The sequence below is a fragment of the Mustela putorius genome, unplaced genomic scaffold (genome assembly GCF_011764305.1).
Source record: "Mustela putorius furo isolate JIRA1106 unplaced genomic scaffold, ASM1176430v1.1 tig00003834_pilon_pilon_pilon, whole genome shotgun sequence".
In the NCBI taxonomy this organism is placed as follows: domain Eukaryota; kingdom Metazoa; phylum Chordata; class Mammalia; order Carnivora; family Mustelidae; genus Mustela; species Mustela putorius.
The window spans coordinates 99,445,615-99,464,098 of NW_025421987.1; the positions used below are offsets into that span (position 1 = coordinate 99,445,615).

Sequence of the window (18,484 nt, forward strand, 5' to 3'; positions counted from 1 at the left end):
AAAAAAAATAAATAAATAAAACTCTCCAATGGTTTCCTATACATTAGACTCAATCCAAACTCTGTATCACAGCTTAGAAGGCTCTACATAACCTGTCCCATTCTTAGCTTTCTGACCTCCCCTTCTGCCACTCTATTAATCATCCAAAATGCTCTAGCATCTCTGGTTTTCTTTCCATCCCTTCATCAGTATCAAAGATCTTCTGCACTGGCTGTTACTCTGCCCTGCTCTTCATCCACAGCATCCTTCACCTGAATACCTGTCCCCCCATCTTTTAGGGTCTCTGCTCAAATATCACCCTTTTAGAGAGTCCCTGAACTATTATAAAGTCACTCTACCCCATCACCCAGTGTTACTTTATATACAATAAATAGAGATGTGCTAGCCTCTCTCACTATATGTAAACTTAAATTCTTTGAGGGCAGGTATCATGTACAATTTTTATATTTCCCAAGACAGTTTGCCTGGGTATGTAAGAACACCAATAACTACCTAGTGACCAACTTAAAAGATAAAATACCTGCGATCTCCAAAACTATAAAAATTTCTAAAGCAGATATAAACACAGAGAAAATGCAAAAAGGGCAATGACAGGATGACTACTGTTTAGTTTAAGTTCAGAACCACATGATTCTTGACTTGAACACTTTTCTAAACTAAGCAATCACTACGTTTTACAGCAACCACTTAAATTTCATGCAACTGGCAACCACTACGCAAATGATTCTAATGGAGCAAAATGAAGTCTTACTTAATGTTATAATGTCCAGTTTTCAGTGTACATCTATCAGGAAGCTGAGCAAGTTTCTTTGAGAGCATTTTAAAATACTTTCTGCACTCCTGCACACCTGTGCCTTGTTCATAGTCAGTAGAAGCAGAAAGTGGCAGCCCATCTCTGACACGAATGACTGATGCAGATAAAATCATGGACATTTCAACCAGCAGAGGAGACCTAAAACAAAACAAATAATTGGGTTAGATAAAAAAAAAAAATGAAAGCCCAATCTGATAAATGGTGCAAAAATGTTCAACTCACTAATAACCAAAGATTCACTAATTAAAACAACGACATACTACACTTTGCTTAACAAATTGGCCTTTAAAAAATAGTAACTGTTGGGGCACCTGGATGGCTCAGTCGGTTGAGTTACCTGCTCTTGATTTCAACTTAGGTCATGATCTTAGGGTCCTGATATCCAGCCCGACGTCAGCCTCTGCATTCAGGGTGGGGTTTGCTTGTCCCTTTCCTTCCCCCTCTGCCTCTCCTCCAGTGTGCCCATACCCCTCTCTCTCTAAAGTAAATAAATATTTTTTTTAAAAACTTTTAAAAATAATACTTGCTTTTTTCTGGCATTTTTGTAAGTATTTGCAGAAGTAAATATTGGAATAAACACCATTCTCAAAATAATTTGGCAATATTCAACAGAGTTTAAAAATATTGATGCCCTTCAACCACGATAGCAATATAAATATATAACCCTACCCTAAGGGAAGTAATCAGATTCAGACAAAATGTTAAACAGAAAGGCATTCTTTCACAGAAATATCCAAAAACGATCTAGACATCCAACAACAGGAGAATGGTTAAATAAATCATAGTATACTATGATTGAATATAATGAAGAACAGTTATGTTTATGAAAAAGTTCAATAATGTAGTAAAATGCTTACATATAAATCAGAAAAAAAGCAGGATAAAAACTGCAAATGTTTACTGTAAAGCCAAAGAGAAGAAAGGGGAGATAAATGGAGAAATAGATATCAAAAGGAAATATGCCACAATTATAATAATGCTTATCTCTAGAAAGTAGTATTAGGGTGATTATTATTTTTTAATTTCCTAAATTTTCATAATATTCCACAGTGGGCATATATTACTTTTGTAAACAGAAAAAAAGTTTAATTGGGGTGCCCATGCCGCTCTGTTAGTTGGGGCTCCAACTCTGATTTTCACTCAGGTCATGATCTCAGGGTCTTGAAATTGAGCCCCGTGTCAGGCTTCCCACTGAGCAGGGAGGAAGCTGCTTGGGATTCTCTCTCTACCCCTCTCCCCACTGATGCACACACTCTAAAATAAATAAATACATCTTCAAAAAACAAAAAAATTACTTTTAGTAAGTCTTTATTTATTTGACAGAGATCACAAGTAGGCAGAGAAGCAGGCAGAGAGAGAGGAGGAAGCAGGCTCCCTGCTGAGCAGAGAGCCCGATGCAGGGCTCGATCCCAGGACCCTGAGATCATGACCTGAGCCTAAGGCAGAGGCTTTAACTCACTGAGCCACCCAGGTGCCCCTACTTTTAATAAGTCTTAAAGCTAAAGGAATACTGGTTTAAGTACTGTTCCCAGTACTGCTTATTACCAAAAAATAAACCATAATGCTTCTTTTATTATATTCTGATCAAGCTTCACAAAAATAGATAAAAGGACTTCATAGGCTAGGTCTGAAAGAAATCAGGTAATCAGAAACTTCACTAAAAACTATACAATGTTGCTCAAATTTTAGCTTGTATAAAAACCATTGGAAGTTTGGTTAGATATGCAGATTTCTGAACCTCCCCCTCCCCCAAATTCTGATCCACTGACTATAAGGTAGAGCTTGAGATACTTCCATTTTTAACAAATTCCCAGTAATTCCTATGCAAAATGTCTACGGACACTTTGAAAAACACTAACTTAAAACATGTTCACGGTCTGAAACTAAGTGATAACTCTTTCTTGCCAGGTCTTAGAGAAGAATGTCACTAAATACTGCCTCACTAGCAGTAGGGAAAATGGTGAAAATTGAAAATTTTCAAAACAATTTCATAGGCTTTTTTCAAGATATTGTATCTCAAAGACTAAATCTTCACCTGTCCTGTTCAGATAGCTCAATAGTATCGCATTCCAAATGTAAAAAACTGAGTTTATTATATATCAAAAAATGCCAAAGAAAAACAACTGGTACCAACTTTGGAAATCAGTACTATAGTTTGTTGTTTTCATTGCCGTGTAAAGTTGCAATCTGTCTACTCATGATGGTAACTGACATGAAAAATTAACCCAAACAACAAAGTTAATGCATTAAATATACTCTCCCTTTTCCTTTTGTCATGAGGAAATTAAAGGAATAGTTAGGTATTAACAGGTCAATACTATTTTTCTCCTCCGTTCATTTAAAAAAAGAAAAAAAAACCCAACAGGAATTAATTTATTCTTTACCATAATGGGATCTTCTAAAGAAAACCAACATGACATATTCAAATCACTTTTTTTTTTCTATTCAATCAGTTTCTTTTCTCTTCCAAAAGCAATAGCAAGAGAAAGCTGGGAATCTTCAAGGGACAATATCCAAACAACAAACCCCTTTTAAAAACTATTACTATGGTTTATTTAATTATTAAACCATAATTATGAGATTTAGCCTAAGTATAAGAAAGTAGGAAAATGTCTTTGAACCCTTAGGCATTCATTATTTAAATATAAAATTTTTTCTTCCTGAAGTTTACTGCAACACAATGACTACTCTGGGAATTACCATGAGGGCAAGAGTTGTGACCTATAGTTTCCAAGCACCCACATTCTTAGAATTTAGAAGTAGGCTGCATTCTTTCATGCCTGATCTTTCTAGGGTAGCAACAGAAATATTAGGAATAATCTTTATTACAGAGTGCCAATTTTCATGTAATCTTCAGTTACTCTTTTTTTATGAATTAAAAACTGAAAAATATGATTCATATTTCCTATAACATATACGGAGAAACAAATCCCAAACTGTAAGTTCCATTCATTTAACAAACATCTACTGAGTAGGTACTATACGCCAGGGACTATGGGAGACATCAGGATTACACAGTTCCTACCCTCAAGAACCATCAATCCAGAATTAAAGAAATTCAGATGAAAAGAGCAAACACAAGTTGTGTCACCCACCAATTAACTGGAAAACTATAGTTAGACAAACTCGCATTTCAGATATTCCTAATACATTTAGGCTTGTAACCAAAAGCACAACAAAGCACTGACAATCCTTGTCAAGATTCTTAAAAAGTTGTTGGAAAATTGCCTCTGTCAGTAGATAAAACTCCTCGGAGAAAAAGTTAAATTTCCTCCTCCCAGAGTCATTGGACCTAATATCCAAACCAGTGAGCTAGCAAACAAAACTGTTATGACTGCCCAGTGAACACTGCCAGGCTTGAATAAGTTGTAGATGGACTTGAGTCACTTTAGGATAAGCAATCTCTCCTCTAACAACTACTACCACCTTTCTTTTCTGTTTCTACCTTGGATTCTTAATGCAGTTTCTTAAACACACACACACTCTCTCTCTCTCACTCCAATATCATCTGGACTATGCCAGTAGAAAAAGGCATCTGTCCCCATAAAGGCCAAGCTAGGGTTAGAATACCCTTAGAGTCTAGGCACGGTGGTGGTTGGGAAAACCAAGAAAGACGTGATGGGAACTGAGGAAATCAAGAGGTTAACATTTGCATGGAAAGATTCAGGAGCAATAGTAGTTTTATCAGGGCCACAGATACATTTTTAGGCCATGATTCATTTTCCCTCACCTTTAACACTGAAAAAAAAAAAAAAAATTATGTCTTTTGACGGCAGAAAACTCACAGGGAATCTGAGTACTGACCTGTATATTCTTTCCTCAATAGCAACTGCTAAAGGAACTGCTAAATTAAAATCCGGGTAAGTCTGGGAAAACATTTATGTAGAGCCTGAGGAAAATAAACTCCCACTATGCCAATGGTTTAGCAACTATTTAGTCCCAGGATAACGGGATGCTGACCTCTGCTTCATAACCTTGTCAGGTACTGACTGTGGGCCCCAGGAAGGCACTTTCTCAAAAAGTAATTAATAAAACCCAACACTTAAGTACACTTTATATCTACTTTCCAGCAAGATGTTTTCATAAAAGATAAAAACACTTCATATTGGGTTAACCACTCATATCTTATTTTAGTTGTTTCCCAAACCTAAATCATCCAAGTACCATTTTCAGAATTCTTTATTTTTTTTTAAGATTTTATTTTAAACAAGCAAGGGGAGAGAGAGAGAGAATCTCAAGCAGACTCCATGCTGAGCTTAGAGAGTGATGCAGGACTCAATCTCCTGACCCTGAGATCATAACCTGAGCCCAAATCAAGAGTCAGCTGATTAACCTAATTCAGCCACCCAGATGCCCCCATTTTCAGCAGTCTTACCATATCTACATCTCACCTGTACTATTATTTACCTAATATAGGTCTTTCAATTGACTTTTTTTTGCCCTATCCTTAACAATAATATCTGTGAAATCAGTTTTTTTTAAAAGATTTTTATTTATTTATTCATTTGAGAGAAAGCACGTGAGCAAGAGAGAGAAGAAGCAGAGGGAGTGGCAGAGGGAGAAGGAAAAGGCGGTTCCCCCTGAGCAGGGAGCCTACAGGGGGCTTAATCCTAGGACCCTGAGATCATGACCTGGGCAGAAGGCAGACACTTAACTGACTGAGCCACCCAGGCGCCCCATGTGAAATCAGTTTTGAGATGCTAGAAGTTTTTCTCCTAATTAGAGATTTTTTATGTTGTTGTTTCATCCAAATGTATGTGTGAAAATTCTTTGAAAATTATTTTTTTAAATGTTCACCTACATATCACTCAAATTACCTTGCATGGGAAACACTACAGTGGTGCACACTTGATTGAAAATGCTAGCTGAGGGGCACCTGGGTGGCTCAGTGGGTTAAGCCTCTGCCTTCGGCTCAGGTCATGATCCCAGGGTCCTGGGATCAAGCCCCGCATCGGGCTCTCTGCTCAGTGGGGAGCCTGCTTCCCTTCCTCTCTCTCTGACTGCCTCTCTGCCTACTTGTGATCTCTGTCTGTCAAATAAATAAATAAAATCTTTAAAAAAAAAAAATGCTAGCTGAGATCTCTAGGAATTGGAAACGGAGGTTACTGGGGGAGAAGGCTACATTAATTGTGATTATAGGGTGGGAGCAAGATTGAGAGAAAAAGGAAGGACTTTGCACAACCATATGTTAACAGAAAGACACTTGAAAACCAGTTTGAAGAGGAAAAGGGGAAGGGTACCAAAGAAAATCAGAATTTATTTAGCAGCTTTGCCTATGCCCCCCACCTTACCAATAGCCTTCAAGTTGCTTGTACTACACAGTATGTGTAAGACCTCAGGCTCTGGAGTAATTATACACACAACTAGGAACAGGGCCCCCAACACATGCACAAATGTGTCAATCCCCAACAGTTATGTAGCACCTCACAGTTTACAAACAGTGAGATAGGTATTAACTCCATTTTAATGATGAGGAAATTGAAGGTCCTTTCCTCAATGTCATACTGCAAATACACAGCAGAACCAGCACTTAATCCTAAGTTTCTTGTACCACATCACCGCTGTGCTAAAAGCAACAATGGGTAAGAACCCAGTAATAGAGAAACTATCTATCTACTAATTTTGAAATTATAAAAGACCACCTTACATTTTAAGAGACAGTAAAATAGTTAACAGGATGGACTCTGGAACAAATGGCCTGTGTTCAAAAACTGGCTAACTGTAAACTTGAGCACCTGTAAATTGTGGTCACTAACAGTATATATCTCATAGGATTGTTTTAACAATACTAATAGTGGGGCGCCTGGGTGGCTCAGTGGGTTAAAGCCTCTGCCTTCAGTTCAGGTTATGATCTCAGGGCCCTGGGATCGAGTCCCACATAAGGCTCTCCGCTCAGCGTGGAGCCTGCTTCCACGTCTCTCTCTGCCTGCCTCTCTGCCTACTTGTGATCTCACTCTCTGGCAAATAAATAAGTAAAATCTTTAAAAATAAATAAATAAGTAAATAAAAATAGTGATAGTGTCTACCTGATAGGGATACATAAAGAACCTGAAACATCACCTTGAATACCAAAAATACAATACTGTTTTTTATTAATATTATCATTAATTGGCTGCCCTCTATTTTCTAGGCACTTTATATACTACTTCATTTAAGTCTTCTGATAACCAGTGAGAGAGGTATTATCAGTTCTATTTTATCTTTGAGGACATTAAAGCTCAGAAAAGCAATTTATTCAATTTCTAAGTTCAAAAGTGACAGATTTAAATACAGGCCTAATTCTAACCACCCAATAAGACACTGCCTTACAACATTTCCAAGCTTCCTACTCAAGTATACAGAAAGTCACATGCACCCCTTTGATAAGACCTGTGCTTCTTTTAAACATAAATATATAGATTTTAAAAAATCAGTTCATACACACACACACACACACACACACACAAATCACTAAACTGATATCATGATTCTTAACATAGGAAATGCCCAGATGTCCCACTAATTTACCGCATAGACATATGTCAAATTCAAATACTGAACTACCTTCAATAATGGAAAGTATAGGTACTATTTCAAGTACTGCCCAACTCCTTATAATGTCAGCATGTGAGCAAGTTCAGAGTTTATAAAAATGACTGCTCCACCTGTTAGCTGGGATCACATCTCGCCCCTCTGACACTCTAGCCCTGGACTTTGCCTTGGCTGTACACGCATAGGAGAGACTGGTTCTCAAGCTCTCCAACAGCCCCAGCGGATGATCCAGGAAACTAAGGCGGAGAAAAGTCCAAAGCTGCTTTCCCTGGCAGAGAGAGATTCAAGTATGCTGGAGCTCGGCCTCCAATTCCGGAGCCCTCTTCCACCTGTCGAGCCAATTGCTCAGGTCTCCTTTAAGCCATATCGCTCTCAAAGTGTCATTAACAGGACCTTAAAAGGTTTCTGATGGCGAACGCGGCCAAATCACTGGGTTCAATGTCCATTAAATCCCCACAAAACGCAAAGTAAGCCACTAGTTCAAATCCCACCCTGCCTTTAAAAAAACAGTAAATGCCACGTCAAGCTCTCTGGGCCACCTAAATAGCCTAGGTGGATTACCGTGTTTCTAACAACTGGGCTCCAGGGAATGCCCCCCCGCTGCTGGCAGCCCACAGAGACTGCCCCTTCCCCGGACCCCTCTGCTTGGGCTGCCCCATACCCAAGACAGGTCAACCACGGGGCAACCGCCGCTCGCGCGCACTCACAGTACTCCTCAAGTCGAAGGGGACCAAGCCCCCGCAATCCCACCTCCCCAGAGCTCGGCGGCTCCAACCACCGGGCTCCCGCCCCGAGGGCACGCGCTGGGTTCCTGCCCAGGGGGAGGTCTGCAGTCGCGAGGGTAAGGGCCGTGACGGCTGGCAGGGAGAGCAATGGGAACGCCTGCTAGGGGTTCGAACGACCCTAAGAAGGGAAGAATAAGAACTGCGAGAGGTCAGGTCGTACCTGTCGAGCCGGGACCCGCCGCTCCGAGTGACGCGACCCGCAGTGCATTGTGGGGCCAGGGAGTGGCCTTTCTGCGGGGCAGCCCCGCGTCTAACGTGGCTGGCGCCAGACAGGATCAAGCTCCGCCCCCGTCCCTCGGCTCTCCCGGACCAATCAAGTTCTGTGCGAAGGACACGCTGACCCGCCCCCTCCTGGGGCCCGATGTAGTCCCGCCCCCATCCAAGAAAGATTGGCAGCTTTTCACGCACCTGCGCCGAGATGTTACCAAGTCCTCTGTTGACCGTTACTGATAATGTTGTCTCTCACAAATAAAGCTAATCTCTCCTGCCTGTCGCCTCTATCCAGAGGCACTTTGTCTCTCACGCGGCCCTACAGCAAACACTTATCCGAGCAGCAGGGGAAATGCCCCCTCTGAGTGAGTAAGAAAAGGACTTGCCCCATCTATCACCGCAAAAGAGGAAGCACCTAACCTTGGCAGAGAAATGCCAGATGCAGACCCTGCGGCCCTTTCCAACCTTTGCAGAGGTCGTGCATTGTTAAATAAGCACTCAGTGACTGTTTACCACGTGCAAAGCACGGTGTTAGGCATTGGGTTACAAGAACGAACGTAACACTGGACGAAATCTAAAGGGCAATAGAAGCAAGAGACGGTAAAGCATAAATCATTATATAATTATCAACTGTCGTTAGTACTATGAAGGAAAATTAGTAGGTATGATGATGGATTAATTCTGGACTATCGGGGAAAATGTCTTTGAAGAAGTGTCTTTTAAATTCCAAGCATGTGAAAGAGCCTTAAAAAATGTTTCGAGCCAAGATAACATTAAGTGTTAGATCCTTGGGGGCATGAAAGAACTTGGAGGGTTCTAGGAACTGAAAGGAAGTCAGTGTGGTTGAAAGGTAGGGAGCAAGCCTGGGCAGAGATGACATAGAGGCCAGACCATGCAGGATCTTACTGGCCACATAATAGATTTCAGACTATATTTTGGAATGCATCCTAAGGTTAATGGGCAGTTAATAGAGAATGTTAAATAGAATCTGATTTACATATTTAAAAGCTCACTCTGGCTATTTGTGGGAAGTAGTTTGGAAGAGGGCAGGAAGGGTTGCTGAAAAGCCAGGTTGGAGGCAGTTACATTAGTCAAGGGCAGAGATGATGGTGGCTTGAACTGGGATAATGGTAGTAGAGACAGTGAGAGTTGGATAATTTCAGGACATGCATAAATGAGAGATGGAATCCAAGAGGCTTAATAATGTATTGGTTTTCTGGGAAGAGTTAAGAAAAAAGGAGCATTAAGAATGACTCCTTAAGTAACTAGACGGATTAAGAAGCCATTTACTGATTCAGGGAACATAAAAAGAGGAGCAAATGGTTTTGGATATGAGTTTGAGATGCTTACAAACAAAAATGCCAAACAGTTTTGGACATGTAAGTCTGGAGAGCAGAAGAAATGTCTGGACTAATTATATAAATTTGGTGGTAATTGAAGTGCGTTAACCCAGCAGTTCCATTCCTAAGCATATATGCAACAGAAATGTATTCATGTATTCACCAAAAGACATATATAAGAATGTTAATAGGATGAATAAATTTTAAAATATTCACATAGTGGAATAGCATACAGGAAAGAGAATGAACAATTTACTGGTACACACAAACACAGATGAATTTCACAGTTGTCAAACTGAGTGAACTAAGCCAGACACAAAAATTGTATATTATATTATTTTACTTTTATAATATTCAAAAATAGACAAAAATAATGCATGGTAATACAAGTTGGGATATTGGCTATCCTTAAGCGGTAATAATATTTAAAAAGGGCCACTAGGGGGCTCCTGGAGTTCTAATACTGTTGTTCTTGATCTGTGTGTTGATTACACCAATATATTCAATTAATGAAAATTCATCAAGCTGTACACTTAAAGTTTATGAAATTTTCAAGTACACATTTTATTGTTCAATAGAAAGTTTACATTTTTTAAATGTTATGCATGATCCGGCCATGAACAAGTTACTGGTACCAGACTAAACTTCCTATAACAAACAGTAGAAAACTAGATCAAATCTATGAAAGAAGGGTTTTCAGACATTGGACAATAGGTACACTAGGAAAAAGGAAAACAAATAAAATGAACCCAAAGTTTCCCCAGATTTCTTTCTGGATGTATTTACCTAAGCACAGGATAGGAAAAAACTAAACAGGTTATATTACTCCTGCTAAATGAGGAGAGAGAAATTAGAATTAGGAGACATTGAGACAAATTAAATTTGCAGGGCAGAATACCAGAGAAAGAGCTCCAGAAACATGCATAAGGGTCTCCATGAAACTTTGGTGTAAGTTTAAGGATAAACTTCTTAAACTAGTTAAATTACAGCTATTGGGGGAAATATAAGCCGAACAATAAAGTTCGGAAACATTCAAATCCTGACCAATTGGAATGAAGACACCTTATAAACACCTGGGGCGTTTGGTAGGGAGACCTCAAAAAAGCCACACTTTAAAAATAAGGCTAACCCAAGAGTTTTAAAAATAAAACTAACCCAAGAGTAAAGCCTATTCTATCCACTGAGAAAAGCTTATTTGTAAGTAATCAACTGCTTGCTTGAATGAAACTTAACAATCTTTAAATAAAGATGATATCCAGGCATCAAACCAGGAATACCCACGATGTCTATTATCCAATTAAAAAAAAAAGTTATTGTATATGTGAAGAAGTAGGAAAATGAGAACCATGAACAGGAGAGAAATCAGTCAGTAGAAGCAGACCCAGAAATGGTGAAGATGATGAAATTAACAGATAGGAACTTTATTTTTTTAAATATTTATTTATTTTACAGAGAGAGACAAGAGAACATGGCAGGGAGGAGCAGAGAGAGAAGGAAAGAGAGAACCTCAAGGTGATTCCACAGAGAACAGAGCCCCACATGAAGCATCATGCAGGGCTCAACATGGGGCTCAACCCATGACCTGGAGATTGCAACCTGAGCAGTCAGACATTCAGTCAACTGAGGCACCAGGGACCCCAGGAGATAGTAACTTTAAAGCAGTTATAATAAATTTAAAGAAAAACATAAATGTAATTAAAGAAATCATAAAAAGAAACTATAAAAAGAAACAGATAAAACTTCTAAAGTAGTAAAATAAAATATCCCAAATGAAAATTTCATTGGATGGCTTTAAATGCACCTTAGACATTGCACAAGAAAAGATCTGTGAATGAAGAAACCATACCAAAAAATGAACTATGGGAAACCTGGGTGGTTCCGTTGTTAAGCATCTAACTTCAGTTCAGGTCATGAACTCAGGGTCCTGGAATTAAACCCTGCTTAGGGTTACCCACTGAGTAGGGAGTCTGCTTGCCTCTCTGCCTCTGCTCTTCCCCCTGCTCCTGTGCACGCTCTCTCTCAAGTAAATAAATAAATAAAATCTTTGAAAAAGAAGAAGAAGAAGAACAAACTACACAAAAGTGCAGGAAGAAGTAAAGTTAAAAATAAAATGAACAGAGCCTTGGTAATCAGTCTGACAATATCTAACACATGCATGTAACCAAAAGATCCAGGAAGACAGGAGAGGAGATTTTTAAAAATATATGAAGAAATAATAGCCAAAAGGTTTCTAAGTTTAATAAAAAGTATAAACAGATAGGTCAAAGAAAGAAAACCAACCCTCAAAAAAGATAAATATGAAGAAATCCTTACTGAGGCATACCCCACTCAAACTGCTAAAAATATTAGAAATGGTCAGAGAAAAAGCCACATAGTATTCAGTGAACAAAGATACATATTACTACTGACTTAATATCAGAAAGAATGGGGCACCTGGGTGGCTCAGTGGGTTAAGCCGCTGCCTTCCGCTCAGGTCATGATCTCAGGGTCCTAGGATCAAGTCCCGCATCGGGCTCTCTGCTCAGCAGGGAGCCTGCTTCCCTCTCTCTCTCTGCCTGCCTCTCCATCTACTTATGATTTCTCTCTCTGTCAAATAAATAAATAAAATCTTAAAAAAAGAAAGAAAGAAAGAAAGAAAGAATGTAAGCCAGAATATGATAGTATACAATCTTTAAAGTCCTAAAAGAAAAAGCTCTGGAACTTTATACCCAGCAAAAATTCTTCCAAAGAATAAAGGTGAAATAAAAGCATTTTCAAACAAACAAAAGATGAGAGAATTTGTTACTAGCATATCTGTATTATAATAAATGCTAAGAAAAGTTCTTCAGATTAAACAAAAATGATTTTAGATGGAAATATGAATTCACACAAAAGAAACAAAAACTGTCAGAAAAGGCAAATATGTAAGACTTTTTTTTTACAATTTTCTCTAAAATATAAATAACCATTTACATCAAAAACAGTAACAATGTTTTGTGAGGTTTAAAGAAAATGAAGAAGTAAAATATACATTAACAATATAAGGAAAGGGTGATAAACTTATAACTAGAGGTAAACTGCTATAAGATTCATATACCAAGCTTGAAGTGGTATAATATGAAGATAGAATGTGATAAGTTAAAGATATGTTTGGTAAGACAAATGACTAAAAGTGAAAAAAAGGCATTTAAAATCTAAATAACCAATAGAAGAATTAAAATCAGAACACTATAAAATACTCAATCCAAAAAGAAAAAGGGAACAAAGAACAGGGAGACAAATTAAAACCAAATATCCTGCATGACAGATGTACACAAAACATATTATTGATAATTACATTAAATGCAAATTGTCTAAATTCTGCTTTAAAAGGTAAATTGTCTTACTGGATTTGAAAAATTACTCAAGACCCAACTATAGACTATCTATAAGAAGTTCACTTTAAATAAATGACATTGGTAAGCTAAAAGTGAAAAGATGAAAAAAGAAAAACCCAATCACTAACCCAAAAAAAGGGGAAGTAGTTGTATTAATATCAGACAAAGTGAACTTCAGAACAGGGAATATTATCAAGGCTAAATAAGGATATAATATAAAGACAAAAAAACTATTTCATCAAAACAGGCATATATTCTTCTTCTTCTTTTTTATTATTTTTATTTATTTTTTAATTTTTTTGACAGAGAGAAAGATCACAAGTAGGCAGAGAGGCAGGCAGAGAGAGAAGGAGAAACAGGCTCTCTGCTGAGCAGAGAGCCCAATGCAGGGCTCCATCTGAGGACCCTGAGATCATGACCTGAGCCCAGGGCAAAAGGCTTAACCCACTGAGCCACTCAGGTGTCCCTGGAACAGGCATATATTCTAACAGAAATATATCTAATAACAGAGTTTCCAACTACACAAAGCAAAAATAGGTAGAACTGAAAGGAGAAATAGACAAATCCACTATTATAGTTGGAGATTTCAACACTTTTCTCAGGAAATGATAGAACAAGTAGACAAAAAAGTCAGTAAGGTAATCGAAGACATGAACTAGCAACCATCTTGACACAACTGACATTTATAGACCATTCCACCGAACAGCAGCAGAATACACATTCTTTCCTAGTGTACATGCAATATTCATCAAGACAGACCATATGTTGGCCCATAAAAATAGTTTTTAAAAAACTATTATGTAAAACAAAAGAAACCATACATGAAAAAGTACTTTCTGTATTTTTCCATTTAAATGAATTTCTAAACAAATCCAACAAATCTGTAATGAAAAGAAAATCATAAAATGGTTGCCTCTAGTGGTTAGGTTGACTAGAAAAGGGCATGAGGGAATTTCTGGAATTGGTGATAATGTTCTGTATCTTGATAAGGGTTTGGGTTGCACAGGTGTGTGCATTTTTCAGAACTCATTAAATGGTACACTTGAGATTTTTGCATTTCATTGTATGTAAATTTTACCTCAAAAGTGACAAATAGCATATAAATATTGAAGTCTAATTAGCAATTCTGAAACTACTTTCTGTATTTTCTAGGCTTAAGCAAATGAGTAACTACATAGAGGATAATGGAAGCCAGTTTCTCCTGACAGGGAAGGTAGTTAAAAATAAAAGGAGTTATCTAAAAATAAGGGAGTTACTTTAAAAAAAAAAAAAAGGAGTTACTTGAAAATAAGGAAGTTACCTAAAAATAATGAACATAACGCCATTTCCACTGAAAGAAACCAGACATCTTGGTGGGGGGAGTTGACCTCTAGCCTGGGACACTGAAAGAATAATATGAGCCTAGACCATCTTGTGTCAGAAAGCAAATAAGTACCAAAGAGTGACAGGACATAGGAGCCAGCTTGAAGGAATTCCCATGGATTCCATCTGGGACAACATGAACATTAACTCAAACAATGATTGTAATGTTTTATAACCCATTGACTGGAATAAAAGTAATGACTAAAACAAATAATCCATAGTCCATACACATAAATTTAAATAATAAGTAAATAAATTAAAAAATAAGGAGAGTTTTTCCTTATAGTAGAATGCCAACTAGTAAATACAAAAGGAATGATGGAATTAGAAAACCATTAATAGATGCCAATGCCAACATCAGTAGTCAAGAGTTTAATGAGGAAGAGGACTTTTAAAAATAATTTAAAAATTTTTTTTAATTTTTAAATTAAAAAAAATGTTTTTAATTTTATTTTATACAATACATTATATAAACATATAAGGTATTATTAGCCCCAGGGGTATAGGTTTGTGAATTGCCAGGTTTACACACTTCACAGCACTCACCATAGCACATACCTTCCCCTGCCCTGGCCAGGGTGGCCTCCGCCATTAAAAGATGGCGCCTGGCTAGTTGCCAGGTTAGGATTGCCTCGTGAGACTAAGCGGAACGCCCAAAGAGGAAGTAAACAGCATTGGTTGCTAGCGAAGTTTCGTTTAGATGCACAACCTGATTCGCTCCCTCCTGTACCCTGCTCACTGATTGGCCATGTAAGCGTATATAAGTGTGTAGACTTGCAGAAATAAAGAGAGAGAAGATGCATCCGAACTGAGGCGTCTTGTTGTCCTTGCGCGTTGAGGGCTATAAATGGCGCCGGCACCCGGGAACTAAATAAAGGAATCTTGCAAGGTAATCCGCAGGAAAGGGGGGAGTAAAGGTCCGCGGGTAAGCAGGGATGTTAGCCACGTTCAAAAGTGGGAATTCCGCGGTAAAGCGGGGAGTAAAGGCCACGTTCAAAAGTGGGAATTCCGCGGTAAAGCTGGGAGTAAAAATAGAAAAACCTTGCAAGAGAGAAGTCCGCAGGCAAGCGGGGTAAAACCACGACAGAGGTGGTGGGAAACTTGTACAAGACCGCAACAAGAAGCGGAGCGGCTATAGAGCTGGGATTTTCTTATCGAAACCACAGGTAAGCGGGGAAGGGACCACGATCAAAGTGGTGGGAATCTTGTACAAGTCCGCAATAAGAAGCGGGGCGGCCTTAGAGCTGGAATTTAGCGGCGAGTCTTTAACGTCCGCGTCTGTTGTCTGTGTGTTCATAATGGGATCTGAAGTATCTAAAGTGCGGTTGGAAGGGTCTTTAGAAGACCTGCTGAAAGCCAATGGAACTCCACTAAAAGCAAAAACTGCTCGGGCCTTTTTGAATACAGTGGAAAAGGCAGCTCCATGGTTCCTAGATGAAGGCTTGCTAAACATACCTCAATGGGACCACTTAGGGGAGGATTTGAAGAAACAGGACAATAAAACGCCTTTGCCACCCAGGACCCTGGCAATATGGACCTTAGTCCGGGGATGCCTGGTGGGGCCTAAACCCAAATGTGAATCAGCTCTACAAGAGGGAGCAGAGGCATTGGAGGAAGTGAAAGAGGAGCGGTCTTCTCGTGCCTTAGAGGGGGGTAGTTCTAGTGAAGAGGAAGAAGAAATGTCAGGGGAGGAGTTAGACCGTAAAATGCACTCCCAAGTTTGAACAGTTGAAACTGTCGACTCCAGCGACGCCTAGTGCCCCTCCGCCGTATAATCCTATGGCGTGCCAAGGAGCTTGTAGCTGCTGCACCACATGTGGTAGTGGCAGGATTTCGAGCTGGAGAGATCATGACCTGGCCTCTGCCTTTCTGGTTTTAGAGGACCAAAACAACCAGCGGTATAATCCTGATAGTCAACCAGAGAGTGGATTTGGTTCAAGAACAAGTGGACATATGGGGGGCCCTATTGGGACTGGGATGCATAGTACCCTTCCTGGCAATTTGTGTAACTCCCATAGCCTATACTAATATGAGTGACCTACAGAATGTCTCCCGACAGCTCTCCCAATACTTGCAGGGGAATTAGTCCGCAGAATTCCAAAACTATACTCAGCACCTGCTACTAGGCATAACAAGGATAAATAACACCAGAGTTGAGCTTGCAACCCTCCCAGAGATAATCAAAACATTGCAAGATGTGTTAACCTTTACGAAACAATGGGCTAGCGTAATTGGTCTGATGATAATCCTCGTAGTGGGCTTGATTCTGCTAGTAAGGAATCTGCAAATTTGGAGGCGACAGCAACATTGGCAACAGCAAGCCATGGTGCAGGCCTTGTTAGCCATCGAGGCTGGAACATCCCCACAAGTGTGGCTAAGTATGCTGGATCGGTAGTCAACGACGGGTAAGATTGGTGGGGAAAATATACCAACCTAAGACAGGACGCAGATCATTGATATCTGCCATCTCATGACGGGTAAGGATATCCCCCGCCACTGACAACCTAAGACAGGCACGATCCCTGCCATAAAAGAAAAAAGGGGGAGATGTCGGAGGCAGGCCCCTGGCCAGGGCGGCCTCCGCCATTAAAAGATGGCACCTGGCTAGTTGCCAGGTTAGGATTGCCTCGTGAGACTAAGCGGAACGCCCAAAGAGGAAGTAAACAGCATTGGTTGCTAGCGAAGTTGTTCGTTTAGGTGCACAGCCTGATTCGCTCCCTCCTATACCCTGCTCGCTGATTGGTCATGTAAGCGTATATAAGTGTGTAGACTTGCGGAAATAAAGAGAGAAGATGCATCCGAACTGGGGCGTCTTGTCGTCCTTGCGCGTCGAGGGCGATATTCCCCAATGTCCATAACCCCACCATGCTCTCCCTATCCCCTTCCCCTCTGGCAACCCTCAGTTTGTTTTGTGAGATTAAGAGTCTCTTATGATTTGTCTCCCTCCCGATCCCATCTTGTTTCATTTATTCTTTTCCTACCCCCCAAACTCCCCATGTTGCATCTCTACTTCCTCATATCAGGGAGATCATATGATAGATGTCTTTCTCCGATTAACTTACTTCACTAAGCATAATACCCTCTAGTTCCATCCACGTTGTCGCAAATGACAAGATTTCATTTCTTTTGATAGCTGCATAGTATTCCATTGTATATATATAACATATATAACACATATTCTTTATCCATTCATCTGTTAATGGCCATCTAGGTTCTTTCCAGAGTTTGGCTATTGTGGACATTGCTGCTATAAACATTCAAGTACACGTGCTCCTTCAGATCACTAGATTTGTATCTTTACAGTAGTGCAATTGCTGGGTTGTAGGGTAACTCTATTTTCAACTTTCTGAGGAACCTCCATGCTGTTTTCCAGAGTGGCTGCACCAACTTGTATTCCCACCAACAGTGTAGGAGGGTTCCCCTTTCTCCGCATCCTCACCAGCATCCGTCATTTCCTGACTTGTTCATTTTAGCCATTGTGACTGGTGTAAGGTGGTGCCTCATTGTGGTTTTGATTTGTATTTCCCTGATGCTGAGTAATGTGGAGCACTTTTTCATGAGTCTGTTGGCCATCTGGATGTCTTCTTTGCAGAAATGTCTGTTCATGTCCTCTGCCCATTTTTTGATTGGATTATTTGTTCTTTGGGTATTGGGTTTGCTAAGTTCTTTATAGATTTTGGACACTAGCCCTTTATCTGATATGTCGTTTGCAAATATCTTCTCCCATTCTGTCAGTTGTCTTTTGGTTTTGTTGACTGTTACCTTTGCTGTGCAAAAGCTTTTGATCTTGATGAAATCCCAGTAGTTCATTTTTGCCCTTGCTTCCCTCGCCTTTGTTGATGTTTCTAGGAAGAAATTGCTGTGGCTGAGGTTGAAGAGGTTGCTGCCTGTGTTCTCCTCAAGGATTTTGATGGGTTCCTTTCTCACATTGAAGTCCTTCATCCATTTTGAGTCTATTTTTGTGGGTGGCATAAGGAAATGGTCCAGTTTCATTTTTCTGCATGTGGCCATCCAGTTTTCCCAACACCATTTGTTGAAGAGGCTGTCTTTTTTCCATTGGACATTCTTGAGGAAGATGATATTTAC

The 18,484-nt window shown here is 39.6% G+C and overlaps 1 protein-coding gene across 5 annotated transcripts in view; it reads right to left on the bottom strand.

Moving 5' to 3' along the window:
* The window catches only part of SEC22A (SEC22 homolog A, vesicle trafficking protein), a 73,118-nt gene extending 64,711 nt beyond the window's left edge, over positions 1–8,407 (bottom strand). Inside the window, exons 1-2 of one of the 5 annotated variants that reach the window (XM_004745440.3) lie at positions 8,291–8,407; positions 752–952 (exon numbers count right to left, since the gene is read on the bottom strand). In XM_004745440.3, coding sequence (XP_004745497.1) covers positions 752–933 — 182 coding nt within the window. In that variant the 5' untranslated portion in view covers positions 934–952; positions 8,291–8,407. The other 4 variants (XM_004745442.3, XM_004745439.3, XM_013052670.2 and 1 more) reach the window with 4 other exon arrangements.
* Between the last annotated feature and the right edge of the window lie 10,077 nt (positions 8,408–18,484).